This window comes from Oryctolagus cuniculus, chromosome 14, assembly GCF_051225735.1.
Source record: "Oryctolagus cuniculus isolate XC-2025 breed Fujian yellow rabbit chromosome 14, ASM5122573v1, whole genome shotgun sequence".
NCBI classification, from domain to species: Eukaryota; Metazoa; Chordata; class Mammalia; order Lagomorpha; family Leporidae; genus Oryctolagus; species Oryctolagus cuniculus.
The window spans coordinates 75,886,095-75,905,882 of NC_142880.1; the positions used below are offsets into that span (position 1 = coordinate 75,886,095).

At 40.3% G+C, this 19,788-nt stretch overlaps 1 protein-coding gene across 2 annotated transcripts in view; it reads left to right on the forward strand.

Annotated features, from left to right (window-relative positions):
- MTREX (Mtr4 exosome RNA helicase) overlaps window positions 1–19,788 on the forward strand; it is a 101,233-nt gene that overhangs the window by 51,771 nt on the left and 29,674 nt on the right. The window contains exons 17-19 of one of the 2 annotated variants that reach the window (XM_002714036.6): window positions 5,429–5,601; window positions 7,232–7,300; window positions 13,169–13,297. In XM_002714036.6, coding sequence (XP_002714082.1) covers window positions 5,429–5,601; window positions 7,232–7,300; window positions 13,169–13,297 — 371 coding nt within the window. Of the gene's footprint in view, window positions 1–75; window positions 1,755–5,428; window positions 5,602–7,231; window positions 7,301–13,168; window positions 13,298–19,788 lie in introns of those variants that run through there. The other variant, XM_089312787.1, reaches the window with a different exon arrangement.

The following is a 19,788-nucleotide window of genomic DNA, read 5'->3' on the forward strand; positions in this document are numbered from 1 at the left end:
CTGAGTTTATATGTTTAATATAACCTAAAAACCTAGTATATTAATTTTTTTAAGATTTATTCATTTATTTGAAAGAGTTACACAGAGAAAGAAGGAGAGGCAGAGAGAGAGAGAGAGAGAGAAAGAAAGAAGTCTTCTGTCTGCTGGTTCACTCCCCAGTTGGCCGCAACAACCAGAGCTGTGCGAATTTGAAGCCAGGAGCCAGGAGTTTCTTCTGGATCTCCTATGCGGATGCAGGGGCCCAAGGATTTGGACCATCTTCTATTTTCCCAAGACACAGCAGAGAGCTGGATTGGAAGTTAAGTAGCCGAGACTCAAACCAGTGCCCAAATGGGATGCCGGCACTGCCAGTGGAGGCTTTATCCACTATGCCGCAGTGCTGGGCCCCAAACCTAATATATTAAAATTTGACCTGTATGAGGCTTGTGTGTATTAGTCTTATTTATTTATTTGATAGGTAGAATTACAGAGAGAAGGAGAGAGAGTCTTCCATTGCTAGTTCATTCCACAAATGGCCACAACGGCCAGAGCTAGGACCATCTGGAGCCAGGAGCTTCTTCTGGGTCTCCCACATGGGTATAGAGGCCCAAGCACTTGGGCCATCTTCCAATGTTTTCACAGGCCATAAGCAGAGAGCTGGGTCAGAAAAGAAGCAACTGGAACACAAACCAGTGCCCGCACGGAATGCCAGCACTGCAGGCAGAGGCTTAGCCTACTATACCACAGCACTAGCTTTATGTCTATTAGTCTTAGCCTTTCGCTGTTTCTTAGTACAGAAGGCTGTCATAGCATAAACTGATGTATGATTAAGGTAATATAATGCTTTCATTGGATTTGAGTCCAACTTTTTAAGAATTTCCAGTTTGTATTTTCTTTTTTAAAGATTTATTTATTTATTTGAAAGAGTTACACGGAGAGAGGAGGAGAGGCAGAGAGATAACGGATCTTCCATCGCTTAGAAGAATGAAAAAGGCTGAGATGGTCTAAGCAAGTTAAGTCTCTCTCTCTCAAAAAAATGAGGGCATAAAGACGTTAAAGTCAGTATCTTAAGATTACATGTTTGAAATAGTAGCAGAATTCATATTTGAAGCTTGAACTGCTATTAAGCAGTGCTGTTTTTATTAAAGCATGGTTCATACTTTTTTTTTAAATTAAGATTTATTTATTTATTTGAAAGAGTTATAGAGGCAGAGACAGATCTTCATCTGCTGGTTTACATCCCAGAGGGTCCCAACAGCCAGGGCTGAATCAGGGCAAAGCCAGGAGCCAGGAGCTTCACCCAAGTCTCCAACGTGGGTAGCAGGAACCCAAGAACTTGGGCCATCTCCCACTGCTTTTCCCAGCCATATAGCAGGGAGCTGGATCAGAAGTAGAGCAGCCAGGACTTGAACCAGTGCATATATAGGATGCCTGCAAATCAGGCAGCAGCTCCACCTGCTAAGCCAGTACACCAGCTGCAATCATTTTTTTAATAGGTGATAAGAATAGATGTAGTAACTTATCATTAATTTTAAAGAAAGACCATGAGAGACTGATTAGTTTCAAGACTAACATTTACTTAAATTTACACAGTTGTTGAAGTGCCTTTTAAAATCAATGGCAAATGTAGAATTTCAAATCATATTTTATTATAAAAGTGCTTAATGCCATTTGTGCCTAGTTGATAAACTGTGGTCTTAGAGAAGAGATAGGAAAGTATGATTCTATTTTGGAGAACTAGATTTTTTTTTTTTTGAGAGGCAGAGTTACATAGAGAGAGAGAGAGAGAGAGAGAGAGAGAGATCTTGCATTCACTGATTCACTCCACAAATGTCTGCAATGGCAAGGGCTGTTGCAGGCCAAAACCAGGAGCCAGGAACTCCATCCATGTCTCCCATGTGAGCAGCAGGTCCTAGGTACTGTGACCATCTTCAGTTGCTTTCCCAGGTGCATTAGCAGGAAGCTGGATTAGGAGGTCGAACAGTTGGGACTCAAACCCCCGCTCATATGAGAATGAGCATCATATGTGGCAGCTTAACCTGCTTCACCACAAAGCTGGGCCTGAGAACTGTGTTTTTTGTTTGTTTCTTTTTGTTTTGTTTTTGACAGGCAGAGTGGACAGTGAGAGACAGAGAGACAGAGAGAAAGGTCTTCCTTTTGCCATTGGTTCACCCTCCAATGGCCTCCATGGCTGGCGCGCTGCGGCTGGCGCACCGCGCTGATCCAAAGGCAGGAGCCAGGTGCTTCTCCTGGTCTCCCATGGAGTGCAGGGCCCAAGTACTTGGGCCATCCTCCACTGCCCTCCCTGGCCACAGCAGAGAGCTGGCCTGGAAGAGGGGCAACCGGGACAGAATCCGGCACCCTGACCGGAACTAGAACCCGGTGTGCCGGCGCCGCTAGGTGGAGGAATAGCCTAGTGAGCCGCGGCGCTGGCCAGAACTATGTTTTTAAAAGATCTATAAATCTCTCCTTCTCCTACCAAGAATTGTATAATAACAAACAAAATGAATTTTTGGGGGGATTTGAATTAAGAAGGTATTGAAGGCCGGCGCCGCGGCTCACTAGGCTAATCCTCCGCCTTGTGGCGCCGGCACACCAGGTTCTAGTCCCGGTCAGGGCACCGGATTCTGTCGCGGTTGCCCCTCTTCCAGGCCAGCTCCCTGCTGTGGCCAGGGAGGGCAGTGGAGGATGGCCCAAGTGCTTGGGCCCTGCACCCCATGGGAGACCAGGAGAAGCACCTGGCTCATGGCTTCAGATTGGCACAGCGCGTCAGCTGTGGCGGCCATTTGGGGGGTGAATCAATGGAAGGAAAACCTTTCTCTCTGTCTCTCTCTCACTGTCCACTCTGCCTGTCAAAAAAAAAAAAAAAAAAAAGGTATTTAACACTGATTAGTACTAAAGAAGGAAAATAATTCATTTTACCTCATATCATAGAAATTTCAGATGCCAACATTGAAGCAGGTATATGGTTACAAGCTAGTTTAATAATTAAAAGAATTAGTCTTTAAAATGCTCCTCTTTGTCAGTTAGCACTCAGTCATGCATGAGTAGGATTACACATACACACATACCCAGCAGTCAGACTGGTTTGGAGACTGAATAACCAGGAGAAAGCAGAGTTGCATATTGATACACCTACCTTTGTTTTTGTTCTGTTTTATTTTTCTCTTTATGTATTCTGACAATTTTTAAGCTTATGTTGATTTTTAAGCTTATATTATTAGTTTGTACTTACATAGGAAATATTCCAGGTGCTATGGGAGACAGAGGGAGGTATTTTCTTATTTAAAGTCCTTTCCTCACTTTTAGCTGGGATCAGATTGTTATGATATGGCTTTGACCAAGACTCTGCTCCCATCCCCAAAACTTCAACATTATCTCCTTTTCTCCATCTGTATCCTCTCTCTCCTCAAACCTCAGGTTTTTTTTTTCCAGTATAGTTCTGACTTGCTTTTTAAAAAGATTACAGGCAACATAATCTCTGTTCCCTGCTGTTGCCTCCATACTCTTGTATCTTCTTGCAGTTGAGTTATTCCTACATGTCTCTACCTCTGTTTTGAAAGGAGCAAGACCTGTTTTTCTAGGGTTGTGAAATTTGGAGGGATAATACTTCCTTTTATTATTGATACTACTAGAACCTTTTCAAGAGACTTGGTATTGTTTTTACAACCTTAAATACAACAACATTAAAATGTAGATTATTATCCTTGGAAGCCTAGTATTAATCTTTGTTTTACAATACCATGCTGTATTATAACAAAGCTGCATGGTTTGTGTACATGAGATGTTTTCCATTTTGATTTACTGAATCTGCAGTAGATTTTTCAGTGAGCCTTAAGAGCATAACTTCTGGGACTTCATTTCTGAAAAGGAAAAGTCTTAATTTTAATCTTTTTATGCAGTTTTATAAATAGGTGATGCCATGATTAATAACACTAACTGTGGAGTTAGACATAGGTTTGAAACAATACTTAGTTTATTCTTTTATGAAATTGGGAAAATATCCGATTCATCCAGTCTATAAGAACTAAATGAGATAACTTATTTTAAATATGTAGTAGTTGCTTCCTATAATTACTGATAGTATTGCCTAGATCAGTAAAGCAATTTGCATTTAAGTCTGTTGAGAAATGTGCACCGTTTTGGGAGTGACAGTTGTTTCCCCGTACTTACAGATCTGTTTCATGTTATGTAATATAAATATATCTTTGTAATCATCACCCCTTTTACCCCTCAAAAGGAAGAAATTGATTGCAGTCTGTCTTAAGAGTTTATGGGTATCTTAGATGAGATGGTATTTCTTAAAATACCAGGACTCTCCTATAGAAGTGCCCATGGGTCTTGTCTTTTGCACTGCAGTTAAACCACTTATACTGAAGTTCCTCTACTGCCTGATTGTGGTACAGCGCCTTATCCGTAGTTTCAGTTACCCGTGACCAATTATGACAAAAAATATTGAATGAAAATCTCCAGAAATGAAAAATTCATAAACTATACACAATTCTAAGTAGTATGATGAAATCTCTTTCCATGTCTGTTTCATCCAGCCTGGGACGGGGATCATCTCTATGTCCAGCTTATCACTTCTGTACGTGCTATTTGCCAACCCATCCATTACTCACTCAGTCACTTGGTTACCAGATTGATTGTCATCATAGTGCTTGTATTCAAGGATTCCTTATTTTACCTAATAACAGCTCCAAAGTACAAGAATAGTGATGCTGGCAATTTAGATATGCCAAAGAGAAGCCATAGAGTGCTTTTTTAAGTGTCATCTAGCTTCTGTTGCAGATTGTTTATTGTTCTATTTTATTGTCATTGTTATCTCTTATTGTGGTTCATTTATAAATTAAATATTATGGGTATGTGTATAAAGGAGAAATTGAGTGTACTTTGAAAAGTTCATGGAATTAAATTAAAAGATGATTTTAGGAACAAATATTTGGCCTAGTGATTAAGACATCAGTTAGGATACCTGTGTCCCAAATTTTAGTTCCTGGGTTTGATACCCAGCTATAGCTCCTGACTTCAGCTTCCTTCTAACACAGACCCTGAGAGGCAACATGTGATGGCTGAAGTAGTTGGGCTTCTACCCACTTGGGAGATCTGAATTGAATTCCCAGCTCTGACCTGGTCAAGGCCCAGCCACCCTGTTTACCCTTCCAATCATAGAGAGAGAATGAACTAACTAGGCTGTCAGTTTAGCACAATTTGATTTACTTGAGTTGCAGAGCTATAGGAAGAGACCAAAAAGGTAACATTTAATGGAGAAAGGAAACTAGACAACTTTCCTGATAGTCATCTTTGAAGATTTTCTTCTGAACTTCTATTGTAATCTATGAAAACTTTTTCCCTCCTAGAGATGTAATAGAAAAAAATATATATGTCTTGGATATAATTTATGTAAAATGTGTAATGTTTTGAAATCTTATATCTATTTTGTTTACAGAGGTAAAGAACTCAGAAGAACAGTATAATAAAATAGTAATACCCAATGAAGAAAGTGTTGTCATCTATTATAAGATTAGACAGCAGCTTGCCAAGCTGGGTAAAGAAATTGAAGAATATATTCATAAACCAAAATACTGTTTACCGTTTCTACAACCAGGTCGTTTGGTAAAGGTATGCCATTATTTCTTTTCTTTTTTCTTTTTAAAGATTTTAGTATTTATTTGAAAGGCACAGTTACAGAGAGGCAGAGAGAGAGGGAGGGAGAGGGAAAGAGAGAGGTCTTCCATCTGTTGCTGGCCCACTCCCCAAATGGCCACAACAGCTGGGGCTGAGCTGATCAGGAGCCAGGAGCTTCCTCCAGGTCTCCCACATGCATACAGGGGCCCAAGCACATGGACCATCTTCTACTGCTTTCCCAGGCCATAACAGAGAGATCAGAAGAAGAGCAGCCAGGCTCAAACCGGTGCCCACACTGGATGCTGTTACCACAGGCGGCGGCTTTACCCACTCTGCCGTAGTGCCATCTCCTGCCATTATTTCTTCATAAGATATTTTAATCTTTGAATATATTTTGGATACAGATTCAGATTTTTTCTTAACCTTCTGTAGTAGTTTATATTCATTATGTCATTCTTCCTATTTTCCATGGCACTAGTTTAGGGGATTATATGATTGCCTTTTAATCACCCCTGATTTTCATTTGAGGATTATATGTTGAAGTATATCTGTTTGGAATTAATGTAACAAAACATTTTGAGTTATGAAATGCTATGTAAAAATAAGGCAGTTTTAGGCTGGCACCACGGCTCACTAGGCTAATCCTCCACCTGCGGCACGGGCACCCCGGATTCTAGTCCCAGTTGCTCCTCTTCCAGTCCAGCTCTCTGCTGTGGCCCAGGAAGGCAGTGGAGGATGGCCCAAGTGCTTGGGCCCTGCACCCCACAGGAGACCAGGAGAAGCACCTGGCTCCTGCCATCGGATCAGCGCAGTGGTGCCGGCTGTGGTGGCCATTTGGGTGATGAACCAATGGAAGGAAGACCTTTCTCTCTCTCTCTATCTCTCTCACTGTCTAACTCTGCCTGTCAAAAAAAAAAAAAAAAAAAATGCATTTTTACCAACTTGGGAGACCTGGAAGAAGCTTCTGGCTTCTGGCTTTGGATCTACCCAGGTTTGACCATTGCAGCCATTTGTGGAGTAAGCTCTGCCTCTGGCAGTTACAGACAAAGAGATCTTCCATCGCTGGTTCACTCCCCAAATGGTCACAAGGGCTGAAGTTGGGCTGATCTGAAGCCAGGAGCTTCTTCTGGTTCTGCCACATGAGTGCAGGGGCCCAAGAACTTAGATCATCTTCTGCTGCTTTCCTAGGCACATTAGCAGGGAGCTGGATCATGAGTGAGCAGCTGGGAGTTGAACTGGCACCCATATGTGGATGCTGGCACTGTAGGTGTAGGATTGACCTACTACACCACAGCGCCAGCCCCCAAATAAATCTTAAAAAAAAGAAAAAAATGGTAGTTTTAAGCTATGATGAATTCGTTAGATATAAAAGACTTTGATTGTTTTCAGAACAAATATACTGTATAATTTTAGCATCTGTTTGCCAATTGATTGCTATCATAGGAATCTGTGAAATTTGGCATTGATTTATTCCTGTGCCATTATTGTCTTTAAATTTAGGAATGATCTTTTAAAATATTTTTATCAGGAAAATTAAAGTCCTTACTAGCCTATAAAGTGTGATGGAAAGCTAACACTCATTGTCTTTTGGATATCTTGTTTATATGCTTTACTTTCCTTACAGGTAAAAAATGAAGGCGATGACTTTGGCTGGGGAGTAGTGGTGAATTTTTCAAAAAAATCAAATGTTAAGGTAAACTTTGTCCTTACTTAAAGCAATATTGTTTATGTGTATATTTCCCAGACCAGTTTATGTTCCCACCTACAGTGGATTAGGGTACCTTTTTCCTCACATTCTGGCCATCATTTGTTGATTGTTGATTTGTATATGAAAGCCATTCTAATTGGGGTAAGGGGAAAACCTCATGGAGGCTTTGATTTGCATTTCCCTGTTGGTTAGTGATCCTGAGCATTTTTTCAAGTTCTGTTGACCATTTGAATTTTCTTTTTGAAAAATGGGTGTTGAAGTCCTTTGTCCATTTCTTAACTGGATTGCTTTTGTTGTTGTTGAATTTCTTGAGCTCTTTATAGATTTTGTTTATTAATCCTTTATCAGTTTCATAGTTTGCAAATGTTTGCTCCCATTTTGTCAGTTGCCTGTTCACTTTGCTGAGTGTTTCTTTTGCAGTAGAGAAGCCTCTCAGCTTGTTTAATCCATCTTTCAATTTGGCTTTGATTGTCTGTGCTTCTGGGGTCTTTTCTAAGAAGTCTTTGCCTGTGCTAATGTTTTGCAGAGTTTCCCCAATGTTCTCTAATAATTTGATGGTTGGGTTGTAGGTTTAGGTTTGATCGATTTCAAGCGGATTTTTTTTTTTTTTTTTTTTTTTTTTTTGACAGGCAGAGTGGACAGTGAGAGAGAGACAGAAAGGTCTTCCTTTACTGTTGGTTCACCCTCCAATGGCCGCAGTGGCCGTTCCGCTGCGGCCGGTGTACCGCGCTGAGCCAAAGCCGGGAGCCAGGTGCTTCTCCTGGTCTCCCATGCGGGTACAGGGCTCAAGCACTTGGGCCATCCTCCACTGCCTTGCCGGGCCACAGCAGAGAGCTGGCCTGGAAGAGGGGCAACCAAGAAGGGGCAACCGAGACTGAATCCGGTGCCCCAACCAGGACTAGAACCCCATGTGCCGGCGCCGCAAGGCGGTGGATTAGCCTATTGAGCCGCGGCGCTGGCCTCGAATGGATTTTTGTGTAAGTTGTAAAGTGGGGTCTTGCATCATACTTCTGCACAAAAAGATCCAGTTTTCCCAGGACCATTTGTTGAAGAGACTGTCCTTGCTCCAGGGATTAGTTTTCAGCTTTTTTGTCAAAGATAAGTTGGTTGTAGATGGATGGATTTTGATGTCTGGAGTTTCTGTCTGTTCCATTGATCTACACATTTATTTTTTATCCAGTACCAGGCTGTTTTGATTATAACCATCCTGTTGTATGTCTTGAAATCTGGTATTGTGAGGCCTATGGCCTTTTTTTTTTTTTTTTTTTTTTTTTTTTTTTTGACAGGCAGAGTTAGACAGTGAGAGAGAGACTGAGAGTAAGGTCTTCCTTCTGTTGGTTCACCCCGCAAATGGCCACTATGGCTGGTGTGCTGTGGCCGGCGCACTGTGCTGATCCGAAGCCAGAAGCCAGGTGCTTCCTCCTGGTCTCCAATGGCGGTGCAGGGCCCAAACACTTGGGCCATCCTCTGCCGCCATCCTGGGCTACAGCAGAGAACTGGACTGGAAGAGAAGCAACCGGAGTAGAACCCTGGGTGGCACTGGCCTTTGTATTTGTTGTGTAAGATTGCTTTAGCTATTTGAGGTCTCTTGTGTTTGCATATGAATTTTAGCATTTTTTTTCAAGATCTCAGAAGAATGTTGTTGGTATTTTGATTGGGATCACATTGAATCTGTAAATTGCTTTCCATAATACGGATAATTTGATGATATTTATTCTTAATCCACAAACATGGAAATTTTTTCCATTTTTGTGTGGCTTCTTCTATTTCTTTAATGTTTTGTAATTTTCATTGTAGAGATCTTTTACCTCTTGGTAGTTATTGTGAGTTGTATTGATCTTAGAAGTTCTTTCTCAAACATGGCATTGTCTGTTTACAAACGCTATTGAATTTTTGAGTGTTAATTTTATATTCTGCCACTTAACTAAACTTTTATGAGTTCTAATAGCCTCTTAGTGGAGTTTTTTGGATCCCCTAGATATGGATTCATGTCATCTGCAAATAGGGATAGTTTGACTCATACCCTCATATTTCTTCCATTTGGGAAGTTTTCTCTTTCTTGAATTTGATGAAATCTGACTTTTCATTTTTGGTGTTTCTGGTGTTTTAATTTAGAAAGCCGTGTCAACATCAAAGTCATGAAGATTTATCTCTATGTTTCTTCTAAGAATTTTATAGTATTAGTGGTTTTTTTTAAAGATTTATTTATTTATTTGAGAATTGCGTTACAGACAGCAGGAGAGACGAGAGAAAGGTTGTCCATCTACTGGTTCACTTCACAAGATGCTACAAAGGCTGGAGCTGGGATCCAAAACCAGGAGCCAGGAGCTTCTAATGGGTCTCCCACATGGGTGCAGGGGCCCAAGCACTTGGGCCATCTTCTACTGCTTTCCCAGGCCATAGCGGAGAGCTGGATTGGAAAAGGACCAGCTGGGACTCAAATCCACGCCCATATGGGATGCTGTTGTTGTAGGTGGAGGCCTAGCCCACTATGCCACAGTGCCAGCCTCTGGTTTTAGCTCTTGCATTTAGGTCTTTGATCCATTTTGAATTAATTTTTGCCTGTGGTGTAGGATAAGGGGCCAACTTCATCCTCATTCATCCACTCTTTGTCAGACAGTCCTCCTTTTTTTATAATTTTTAGTTTATTATTTATTTGAAATGTAGGGGGACAGCAATCTTAACATCTTTCCAAATGCCTGCCATGGCCAGGGTTGGAACTGGCCGAAGTCAGGAGCAAGATACTCAGTCTATGTCTTCCACACTGGCTTCTACGATGAAGTTCTTAGTTCCTGGCTTTAGTCTGGCTGAGCCCTGGCTGTCACAGCCATTTGGGAAATGAACCAGAGGATGGAAGATAACCCTCTGTCTCTCCCTCCCTCTCTCTTTCTTTTTTTTTTTTTTTTTTTAATTTTTTAATTTTTTTTTTTTTTTTTGACAGGCAGAGTGGACAGTGAGAGAGAGAGAGACAGAGAGAAAGGTCTTCCTTTTTGCCGTTGGTTCACCCTCCAATGGCTGCTGCAGCCGGCGCACCACGCTGATCCAAAGGCAGGAGCCAGGTGCTTCTCCTGGTCTCCCACGCGGGTGCAGGGCCCAAGCATTTGGGCCATCCTCCACTGCACTCCCGGGCCACAGCAGAGAGCTGGCCTGGAAGAGGGGCAACCGGGACAGAATCCGGCGCCCCAGCGGGGACTAGAACCCGGTGTGCCGGCGCCACAAGGCGGAGGATTGGCCTATTGAGCCGTGGTGCCGGCCATCTAACTCTTGACTTTCAAATAAATTAATAAATCTTTTATTTTAAAAAATCATTTTTATTTGGAAACTTTTTGCATTCTGAAACTAAGTCCCATTTGTCATTGTGTATTCTTGGTTTATATATAGAGAGACCTAGATTCATTTTTCAATGTGTTTAGGATTCTTGCAAACACGAATTGTCTTACAGTGTTTGTCTAGGTTCAGTTTCAGGGTAATAATGCTAATCTAATGAAATAATTTAGAAGTGTTCCCTTCCTCTTCTGTTTTTCAAAGGAGTTTTTGATAAATTAAATATATGGCAGTGAGGCCATCTAGGCCTATGCTATTCTTTGTTTAGTTTTTGGATTATCTTGCCAGTTTTTGCTAATATGGCCTATTCAGATCGTCTGTTTCTCCTTCAGTTAGTTTTGATGATTTGTATCTGTTTGAGAATTACCTATTTCTTAGTTACTTAATTTACTGATATACAGTAAAATTATTCATAATCTTGCTTTGTAATTCTTTTTATTTCTGTGTGGTCACTAATAATGGGCCCTCTCTTATTTCTCATAATTTAAATTCTTCATCTCGTTAAAGGTTTGCCAGTTTTGTTGATCTCAATCAGCGTTTGGTTTATTAATTTTTTTCCTCTATTTTTCTGTTTCTAACAACTTTTCATTTGCTGGTTTACTAGCCAAATCCAGTAGTGGCCCAGGATACCTAAGCCAAGAGCTAGTAACTCAATTTAGGTTTCCCATGTGGGTGGCAGGAACCCAGCTAGAAGAACCATCACCATTTTCTCCCTCCATCTGCATTGGCAGGAGCCTAGAATCACGAGCCAGAGCCTCAGCATTCTGTTGTGGGACGCTGGTGTCCTAACCCGTGTTAAATACCTGTCCCTCTACTGCATCTTCTTTTAATTTTCTGTTCTTTGTTCATTAACTTAAGGTGGGAAATTAGGTTATTAATTGCAGTGGCTCTTCTTTTGTATTATAGCATTTATAGCTATAGTAAAGTTTTCCTTTTACAGATGCTTTAACAAACGACTGAAGTTTAGTACATTATGTTATTTTCATTCAGCTCAGAGTATTTTCTAATTTCCCTTTTGATTTTTCCTTTGTTTCTTTGGCTATTAGATGTGTGCTAATTTTCATGTATTTGTGAATTTCCCAAATTTGTTGGTCTAGATTTCTTATTTTCATTTTGTCATGAATATACTCATTATTATGTCAGTCATTTTGAATTGACTAAGTTTGTTTATTGGCTTGAAATGTGGTCCATCCTGTAGAATGTTCCATTTACATTTGAGAAAAAATGTGTTTTCTGCCACTTGGGAGGAATGTTCTGTAGCTTTCTAAGTTTAGTTGGTTTAAAGTGTTCAAGTCTCCTGTTTCCTTGCAGGTACTTCTGTCCAGTTGTTTTATCCATATTGAATGTGGAATACTGTAGTGTCTTAACTATTGCTGTTGTGTTGTCTCTGTTTGCCTTCATTTCTACTGGTTTTTATTTCATATGCTTTTGTGCTATTATAGTATATTCTATCTGATATTAGTGTAGCCACTTCAGCATTCTTTTGATTGTTCTTGGCATGATGTGCCTTTTCCTGTTTTTTTTACTTTTAACTTTTTTGCATTAGTAAATTTAAGGTATGTCTTGTGTACATTGCATACAATTATACTTTTTAAAGATTTATTTACTTATTTATTTGAAAGGCAGAGAGAGAGAGAAAGAAAAGGACAGATCTTCCATCTGCTATTTCACTTCCCAAATGGCCACAAACATAAGTCCAACAGTATATTGATATTTTTACTACTTTATATAATTTTATGAGTTTTAAGGAAGCTTACAAAAGAAATCAGGTATAGTGTTATATCAGTTTTCTAATTTGTCAGTTCTCGTTCTCTGTTTGCTCCTGTGGATTTGGGTAACCATCTGGAGTTACTGCCTTACTCCATACACTTTGCTTCCCCCCTCCTCCTTTGTGTTTTGCCAGAAATATTTCAATATTATACAACTTTATGGAAATATAAACATACTATCTTATAAATTTTGTCATCAAATAAGAAAATGGTATTCATTTATTCTTCTATAATTACCTTTACCAATGTTCTTGTGAAATGTGTTGAAGGATGCTGAGAGACAGCCATCTTTTATAAACTAAAAAATATATATGTAAAAATATTTACTGCAATGTATGTCAGTGGTAATGGCTAAATACTGAGAAAAGTCCTTGTTACACATGGAATTAAAATTCCTGAGCCTGTTTTTAAGAAGTAGTGAACTGGTGCTGGTGCTGTGACATAGCAGGTAAAGCCACACTGGAAATGCCAGCATCCCATATGCTCCACTTCCCGTTCAGCTCCCTGCTGATGCACCTGGGAAAGCAGTGGAAGTGGCGCAAATGGTTGGGCTCCTGCACCCACATGGGAGATTTGGATGAAATTGCTGTCTCCTAGCTTTGGCCTGGCCCAGCCCCAGTCATTGTGGCCATCTAGGGAATAAACCAGCAGATGGAAGATCTCTCTGTCTTCTCTCTTTCTAATTCTGCCTTTCAAATAAATAAAATAAATCTAATAAAATAAACGAAGTGGTGAACTTATTTTATCTTGTGTTTTCCAGCCTAATTCTGGTGAATTGGATCCTTTATATGTAGTAGAAGTACTTCTGCGGTGTAGCAAAGAGAGTTTGAAAAATTCAGCTACTGAGGCAGCAAAACCAGCAAAACCTGATGAGAAAGGAGAGATGCAGGTTTGTACTTTAATTTCTTCTTCAGATTTCAGATATTTTTAAAATTATTTAGGATCATTAGAATTGTCAAGTGTGATAATTACCTCACTCTCATGATTCCTAACTTAAAAGTTTTCTGTGTAGTTTTCTTTCTTTTTGGTTGAATAATGACAAGATTAAATAGTGGTGAAGTGAAATGAAGAAAGTTTAATTACTCACATTTTCCATGAAGTTAATTTTACATTGTTATTTGTGACTGAATGGTTTTAGTTTGACTACATCCATGTTGTTTATTTCATCCCCATAAAGTAATTATATAAGCATTGTTGTGATAATGAAAATTCCTACCTAAGTTTCCTTAAAGTCATTTAATTTATGTGCACTTTTAATTGAATGTAAAGCATTCGACTTGTTAACTGAGGTTATTCATATTTTTAAAGTCTTCAATTTTGGTACAAGTAAAATAATTGTCCTAAAATCTTAACTGCAAAGATTCTAAATATCTGTTTAAGTTGTTTTTATAATTCTGAATGCTATCTAGCATTTAGTCTCTGTCAGTCTGATAGCTTGTTCTCCCTTCCTACCACCAATAGAAACCTATGTGACTTTTTTCCTAACACTTTACTGATTGACTGCTTTATATGAATGAGGCTAAAACTCCTGAAATTTGTCATATATTCATTGTACCCAAAGCATACTTTGACGTTATTGCAACTTGGAATAGCAGCTATGATAGTACTTCAGAAAGTTTGTGGAGAATGGAATGGAAGATTAAGTTTCTTTGGGTGGGTGCGTGTATGTGTGTGTGTGTATGTATGTATGTATGTAAGGATTTATTTATTTATTTGAACGAGTGGATCTTCTATCCACTGGTTCACTCCCCAGATGGCTGCAACAGTTGGTACTGAGCCAGGCCAAAAGAGTCAGAAGCTTCACCTGGGTCTCCCATGTGGGTAGCAGGGACCCCAGAACTTGGGCCATCTTCCTCTGCTTTCCCAGGACATTAGCAGGGAGCTGGATCTAGAGCAACTGGGACATAAATCAGCCCCATATCTTTTTTAAGACTCATTTATTTTATTTGAAAGGCAGAGTTAGAGAGGCAAGACAGAGGGAGAGAGAGATCTTCCAAACATTGATTGACTCCCCAAATGTTATAACTGGCAGGCAGAGACAGGTCAAAGCCAGGAGCCAAGAATTCTATTCTATCTCCCATATGGGTGCCCAGGGCCCTTGTACTGGGCCTTCCTCTGCTTCTTTACCAGGCGTATTAGCAGGGGACTAGATCAGAAGTGGAATTTGAACTGGTGCTTATATTGGATGGCAGCCTCTGGTGCCCTAACACCAATCCCGAGATGAGTTTTTGTTATTTCAGATCAAAATTTTTGTGAAGTCAATTCATGGTTTTTTTTCAAAATAATAAGTTCCATGAACTTTTTGAAAGTTATGTGGTGCATATCTATTTTTTCTTTCTCATGGCAGACTTTGATAATAAATTATGGCATTCCTTCACCCTCAAAGTGTAGGCTGTTTTCCAAAAAAAATTATCTGAGCAGCCCTGACTAACTTACTGGCATTAGTATTTTAAGTAAAACATATTTGCTGTTTGTTCTAGGTCCAAGTTTTATTAAGCCTAACTACTATAGCTGTTTTACTTAGTGATACTGAGAAGCTTTGCATTCCTTAATAATCAGAATTTGGATCAGTTCAATAAACAACCTCTCCAGGGAAACCTTTACTGAATCCTGGGCAAATGGGATCTTTCCTCTCCTTCTGGAGTACTTTTTGCATTTATTTCAGTGTATGCTGTGAAAGAATTAAGAGTGGGATGTGTAAACATGAATTTTATATGCAAGTATGATTTATGACATCAAGGTGATTACAGCTTATTAGGGAAGCATTTTGTGTAGGTGAGCATCAAAGATGTATCCTGTAATTGCCTGGGGCAGAGAATTAGTAAAAAAAAAAAAAAAAGCCTTTATAAAGCAAGGAATGGAATTTGAACAGACTTGTAGGTTCACAAGAACTTTTTCAGATAAGAAGAATTGCATTCTTAGTAAAGGAAGCAGCATGTACAGAGCATGGAACACTCCTCTCTAGAAAGAGCTCTAAGTTGTTCTGTTCTGTGTGGTTGAATGACAGACATAAAACTAAAGCAGGGAAGAAGACTGTCCCTTAAACAAAGTATGTGTTTGATTTTTGTAGATTATTATCTTGAGGAAATAAATAGTTTATATAGTAAACAGCCTTTCTAAAATGCAGTAATCATGTCCACTATTTTCAGATGGTTAGAACCAGAATTGCATTGCATGAGATATAAGATGGAAGTGGGTTTTCTGTTACCATCTTTCCCCTTTCTCACTGAGTGTGCATGTAATGCCAAATTTAGCTTTTTATCATCCTTGGGGTAAGACATTCTAAAGTGACTTCTCATTTTACTGGTTAGATAAATGTTGTTATTTTTCTTGAAAAGGCTGAGTGTTTGTAAACATCCAGCTCTGAACTACATTGTTGAACAGTTTCACAGTTTAGACGCGTATTCTGAAGATTGTTTGCAGTTTTGTCACTATTACTTCAGATGTGTCTGACCACTGCCCCTTATCACAGCCAGTTTCTTACAGTTAAATGAGATTCCAACAGTGTCAGGGAGTGAGGAATCTAATTGCAGAGTCTGGATAAGTGATTTATGTTTTATTTCTATAGGCAAGAAGCACCCTAGAATCATTCAGCATTAGATAAAATACCTATAAAAGTTTCTCCATTTCTCTCTCTCTTTTTATCTGCCTTTCAAATAAATAAATATTTTTTAATTAATTAATTAATTTGAAAGGCAGAGTAACAGAGAGGCAGAGGCAGAGAGAGAGGTCTTCCATCCTCTGGTTCACTCCCCAAGATGGCCACAACAGCTGGAGCCGCACCAATCCAAAGCCAGGAGCCAGGAGCTTCCTCTGGGTCTCCCACACGGGTGCAGGGGCTCAAGCACTTGGGCCATCCTCCACTGCCTTCCCAGGCCATGGCAGAAAGCTGGATCAGAAGTGGAGCAGCTGGAACTTGAATCGGTGCCCATATGGGGGTGCCAGCACTGCAGGAGGCAGCCCTACCCACTGTGCCACAGTGCTGGCTCCCATAAATCTTTTTTAAAATAAAATAAAGGGCTGCTGTTGTGGCATAGTGAATTACACTGCATCGCATATCAGAGTGCCAGTTCAAGTCGTGGCTAAGCAGCTTCCACTCCAGCTTCCTGCTAATATGTCTGTAAAGGCAGTAAGATGGCTTAAGGACTTAGGAAACTGTGGAAGACCAGGATTGAATTCCCATCTTCTGGCTTTGACGTGGCCCAGACTTGCCTATTATACCCACTTTGGGAGTGAACCAACAGATGGAAGATTTGCTGTCAATAAATAAATCTGTAAAAGAAAAAACACACCTATAAAAGTATATCATCAAGTAGAAGATTATAGATCACAGATATACACTATGGTGCTTTAGGATCACACCTTTCTTGAACATTCACACAGCCCTATCAGCTTTCTAGGTCACTGGAAATGTGTAAGAACTTTTCAAACCCCTCAGAGGATATTGTAATCTCCAGCTTTTCCTTTTAAGCTTTTTGGTGTTAATCTGTTATTTGCCTCAACTGCCATCATGCACCACCTCATGCAGCCATGATGTTAAAAAATTACCTCTTATTATTTTCTTTTTGACAAACACACCCAGGGATAAGATTGTTTGCGCTGGGCAGAACTTGAATCATGCCCAGTAAAGACAGCATTGTGATTGTAGCTTACAGAGAACCACCAAAAAGTGAGATAGTGACAGTTCTCTGGAAATGGGACTTTGAAATAGTTCTGACCTTATTCTTTCTGACTGCCAGAATGGATTCCACTGTGATTGTAGGCTGTTGATTTTCAAATTACTTTGGCATTATACAGATGAGAGTAGTATGGTAAGTTTAAAAGGGCACAAAGCTTCCTGTTTTTGCTGAAAGTCAGCCATTTTGCTTCTCCCCCCACCTCCAAGAAACCTTTTATTTAAGGAATACAAACTTGATGTATCTCATCAGTACAACTTTAGGAATATAATGATTCTTCCCACCATCTCTTCCCTCTACCCACACTCATACCCCTCATCCTTCTCCCTCTCAATTCCCAGTCCCATTCTCCAGTAAGATCCAGTTTCGTTTAACTTTATACACAGAAGACCAACTCTATATTAGGTAAAGAATTCAACAATTTGCACGGGAAAAAACCTCTTCCTCAACAGTCAAGACAAGGGCTGGTCAAAGTCATTCTATCTTGAAGTTAATCTTTTTTTTTTTTTTTTTTTTTTAAGAAACTTAATTAACTTTAAAGAAGCACCCAAGAATGACAGACTTTTTGCAAGCCCTTAGACATAAAATAATACAACTCTTTGAGGACAGAGGTCCTGAATGGGAAGTTAGTGCACAGTGACTCTTCTTGTTAATTTAACAATTAACACACTTATGTATGACATTGGTGATTACCTGAGGCTCTTCACATGAGCTGCCTAGTATATGGAAGCCTTTTGAATCCACAAACTCCATCAGTATTTAGACAAGGCCATAAGCAACATGGAAGTTCTTTCCTCCCTTCAGAAAAAAGTACCTCCTTCTTTGATGACCACTTCTTTCCACTGGGGTCTCACCCAAAGAGGTCCTTCATGTAGATCACTTTCTGCCACAGTATCTTGGCTTTCCATGCCTGAAATGCTCTTGTGGGCTCTTCAGCCAGACTAGAATGCCTTAAGGGCTGATTCTGAGGTCAGAGTGCTGTTTAAAGTGATTGTCATTCTATGAGTGTTGTGTGGACTGCTTCTCATTTTGGAGCAATCCCTCCTTTAATTCCATCTATTTATTATTACCAAACACTTAATCCAATCCATATGATCACTTTAACACTTAACACAGTATTTTTACCTCCCAGCTTAAGGGGACTTGGGGGTCCCGTGGCAAGTGTTTAAACTGTACCCTTAGAAGCAACTCTGTAGGAATGTATGCAGAACTATACAGCTTTACAGTTACAAACTTCATACACTTCATAATTACAACTTTAGGAACATGCTGATTCTTCCCACCATGCCCACCCTCCCACCCATACTGCCAACCCTCTGCCATTTTGCTTTAAAGATACTCTTTAAAATACTGCAGACCTTGATTGATTTATAGAATTAGGATAAAATTTGGTTGGTTAAAAAGATAACTTGCACTTTTTTTTTTTTTTTTTGGCCAGACAGAGTTAGACAGTGAGAGAGAGAGAGTGAGTGAGTTATAAACAGTGAGAGAAAGACAGAAAGCTCTTCCTTCTGTTGGTTCACTCCCCTAATGGCCGCCATGGCCGGTGCTGCGCCGATCTGAAGCCAGGAGCCAGGTACTTCCTCCTTGTCTCCCATGCGGGTGCAGGGACCCAAGCGCTTGGGCCATCCTCCACTGCCCTCCTGGGCCACAGCAGAGAGCTGGACTGGAAGAGGAGCAACTGACTAGTACCTGGCACCCCAACCAAGACTAGAACACAGGGTGCCAGCGTCGCAGGTGGAAGATTAGCCAAGTGAGCCACGGCGCTGGCCAACTTACACTTTTTTGTGTTGTTTTGTTTTTTAAAGATTTACTGTAGGGGCTATGGCACAGCAGGTTAACGCCCCCGCCTGAAGTACTGGTTCAAGGCCTGGCTGCTCCACTTCCCATCCAGCTCTGCTATGGCCTGGGAAAGCAGTAGAAGATGGCCCAAGTCCTTGGGCCCCTGCACCCGCGTGGGAGACCCGGGGGAAGCTCCTGGCTCCTGGCTTCAGATCAGCACAGCTCCAGCCATTGCAGCCAATTGGGGAGTGAACCATTGGATGGTTCGTTCTCTCTCTCTCTCTCTCTCACTTTCTCTGCCTCTTCTCTCTCTGTGTAACTCTAACTTTCAATAAATAAATAAATAAATCTTAAAAAACAAGAGAGATCTTCCACATGCTAGTTCACTCCCTAAATGACCTAAATGGCCAGAGCAGAGCTGATCTGAAGCCAGGAGCTTCTTCTGGGACTCACACACGGGTACAGGGTCCAAGAACCTGGCCATTTTCTACTGCTTTCCCAGGCCATAGCAGAGAGCTGGATTGGAAGTGGAACAGCTGGGACTCAAACTGGCGCCCATATGGGATTCTGGCGCTGCAGGCCAGGGCTTTAACCTGCTGTGCCACATTGTATTTTAAGTAACAGTCTTGATTTAATGAAATAATATTCCTTGAAATTCATTTAGAATATATTGACATAAAACTCTTGACTTCTTAAATTAGGATACTTTAAAAAGTTCATGGAAAAATGGAATCAAAAGATAAATCTATTCTGGTGCAAAAGCACTTAGAGTATTTATTTTATGTATTTGAAAGGCAGAGAAAGAGATTTCTCATCTGCTAGTTTACTTCCTAAATGTCCCGAACAGTCAGGGCTGTGCCAGGCTGAAGTCATTAGCCAGGAACTCAGTCCAGGTCTCCCACTTGAGTAGCAGAAACCCACC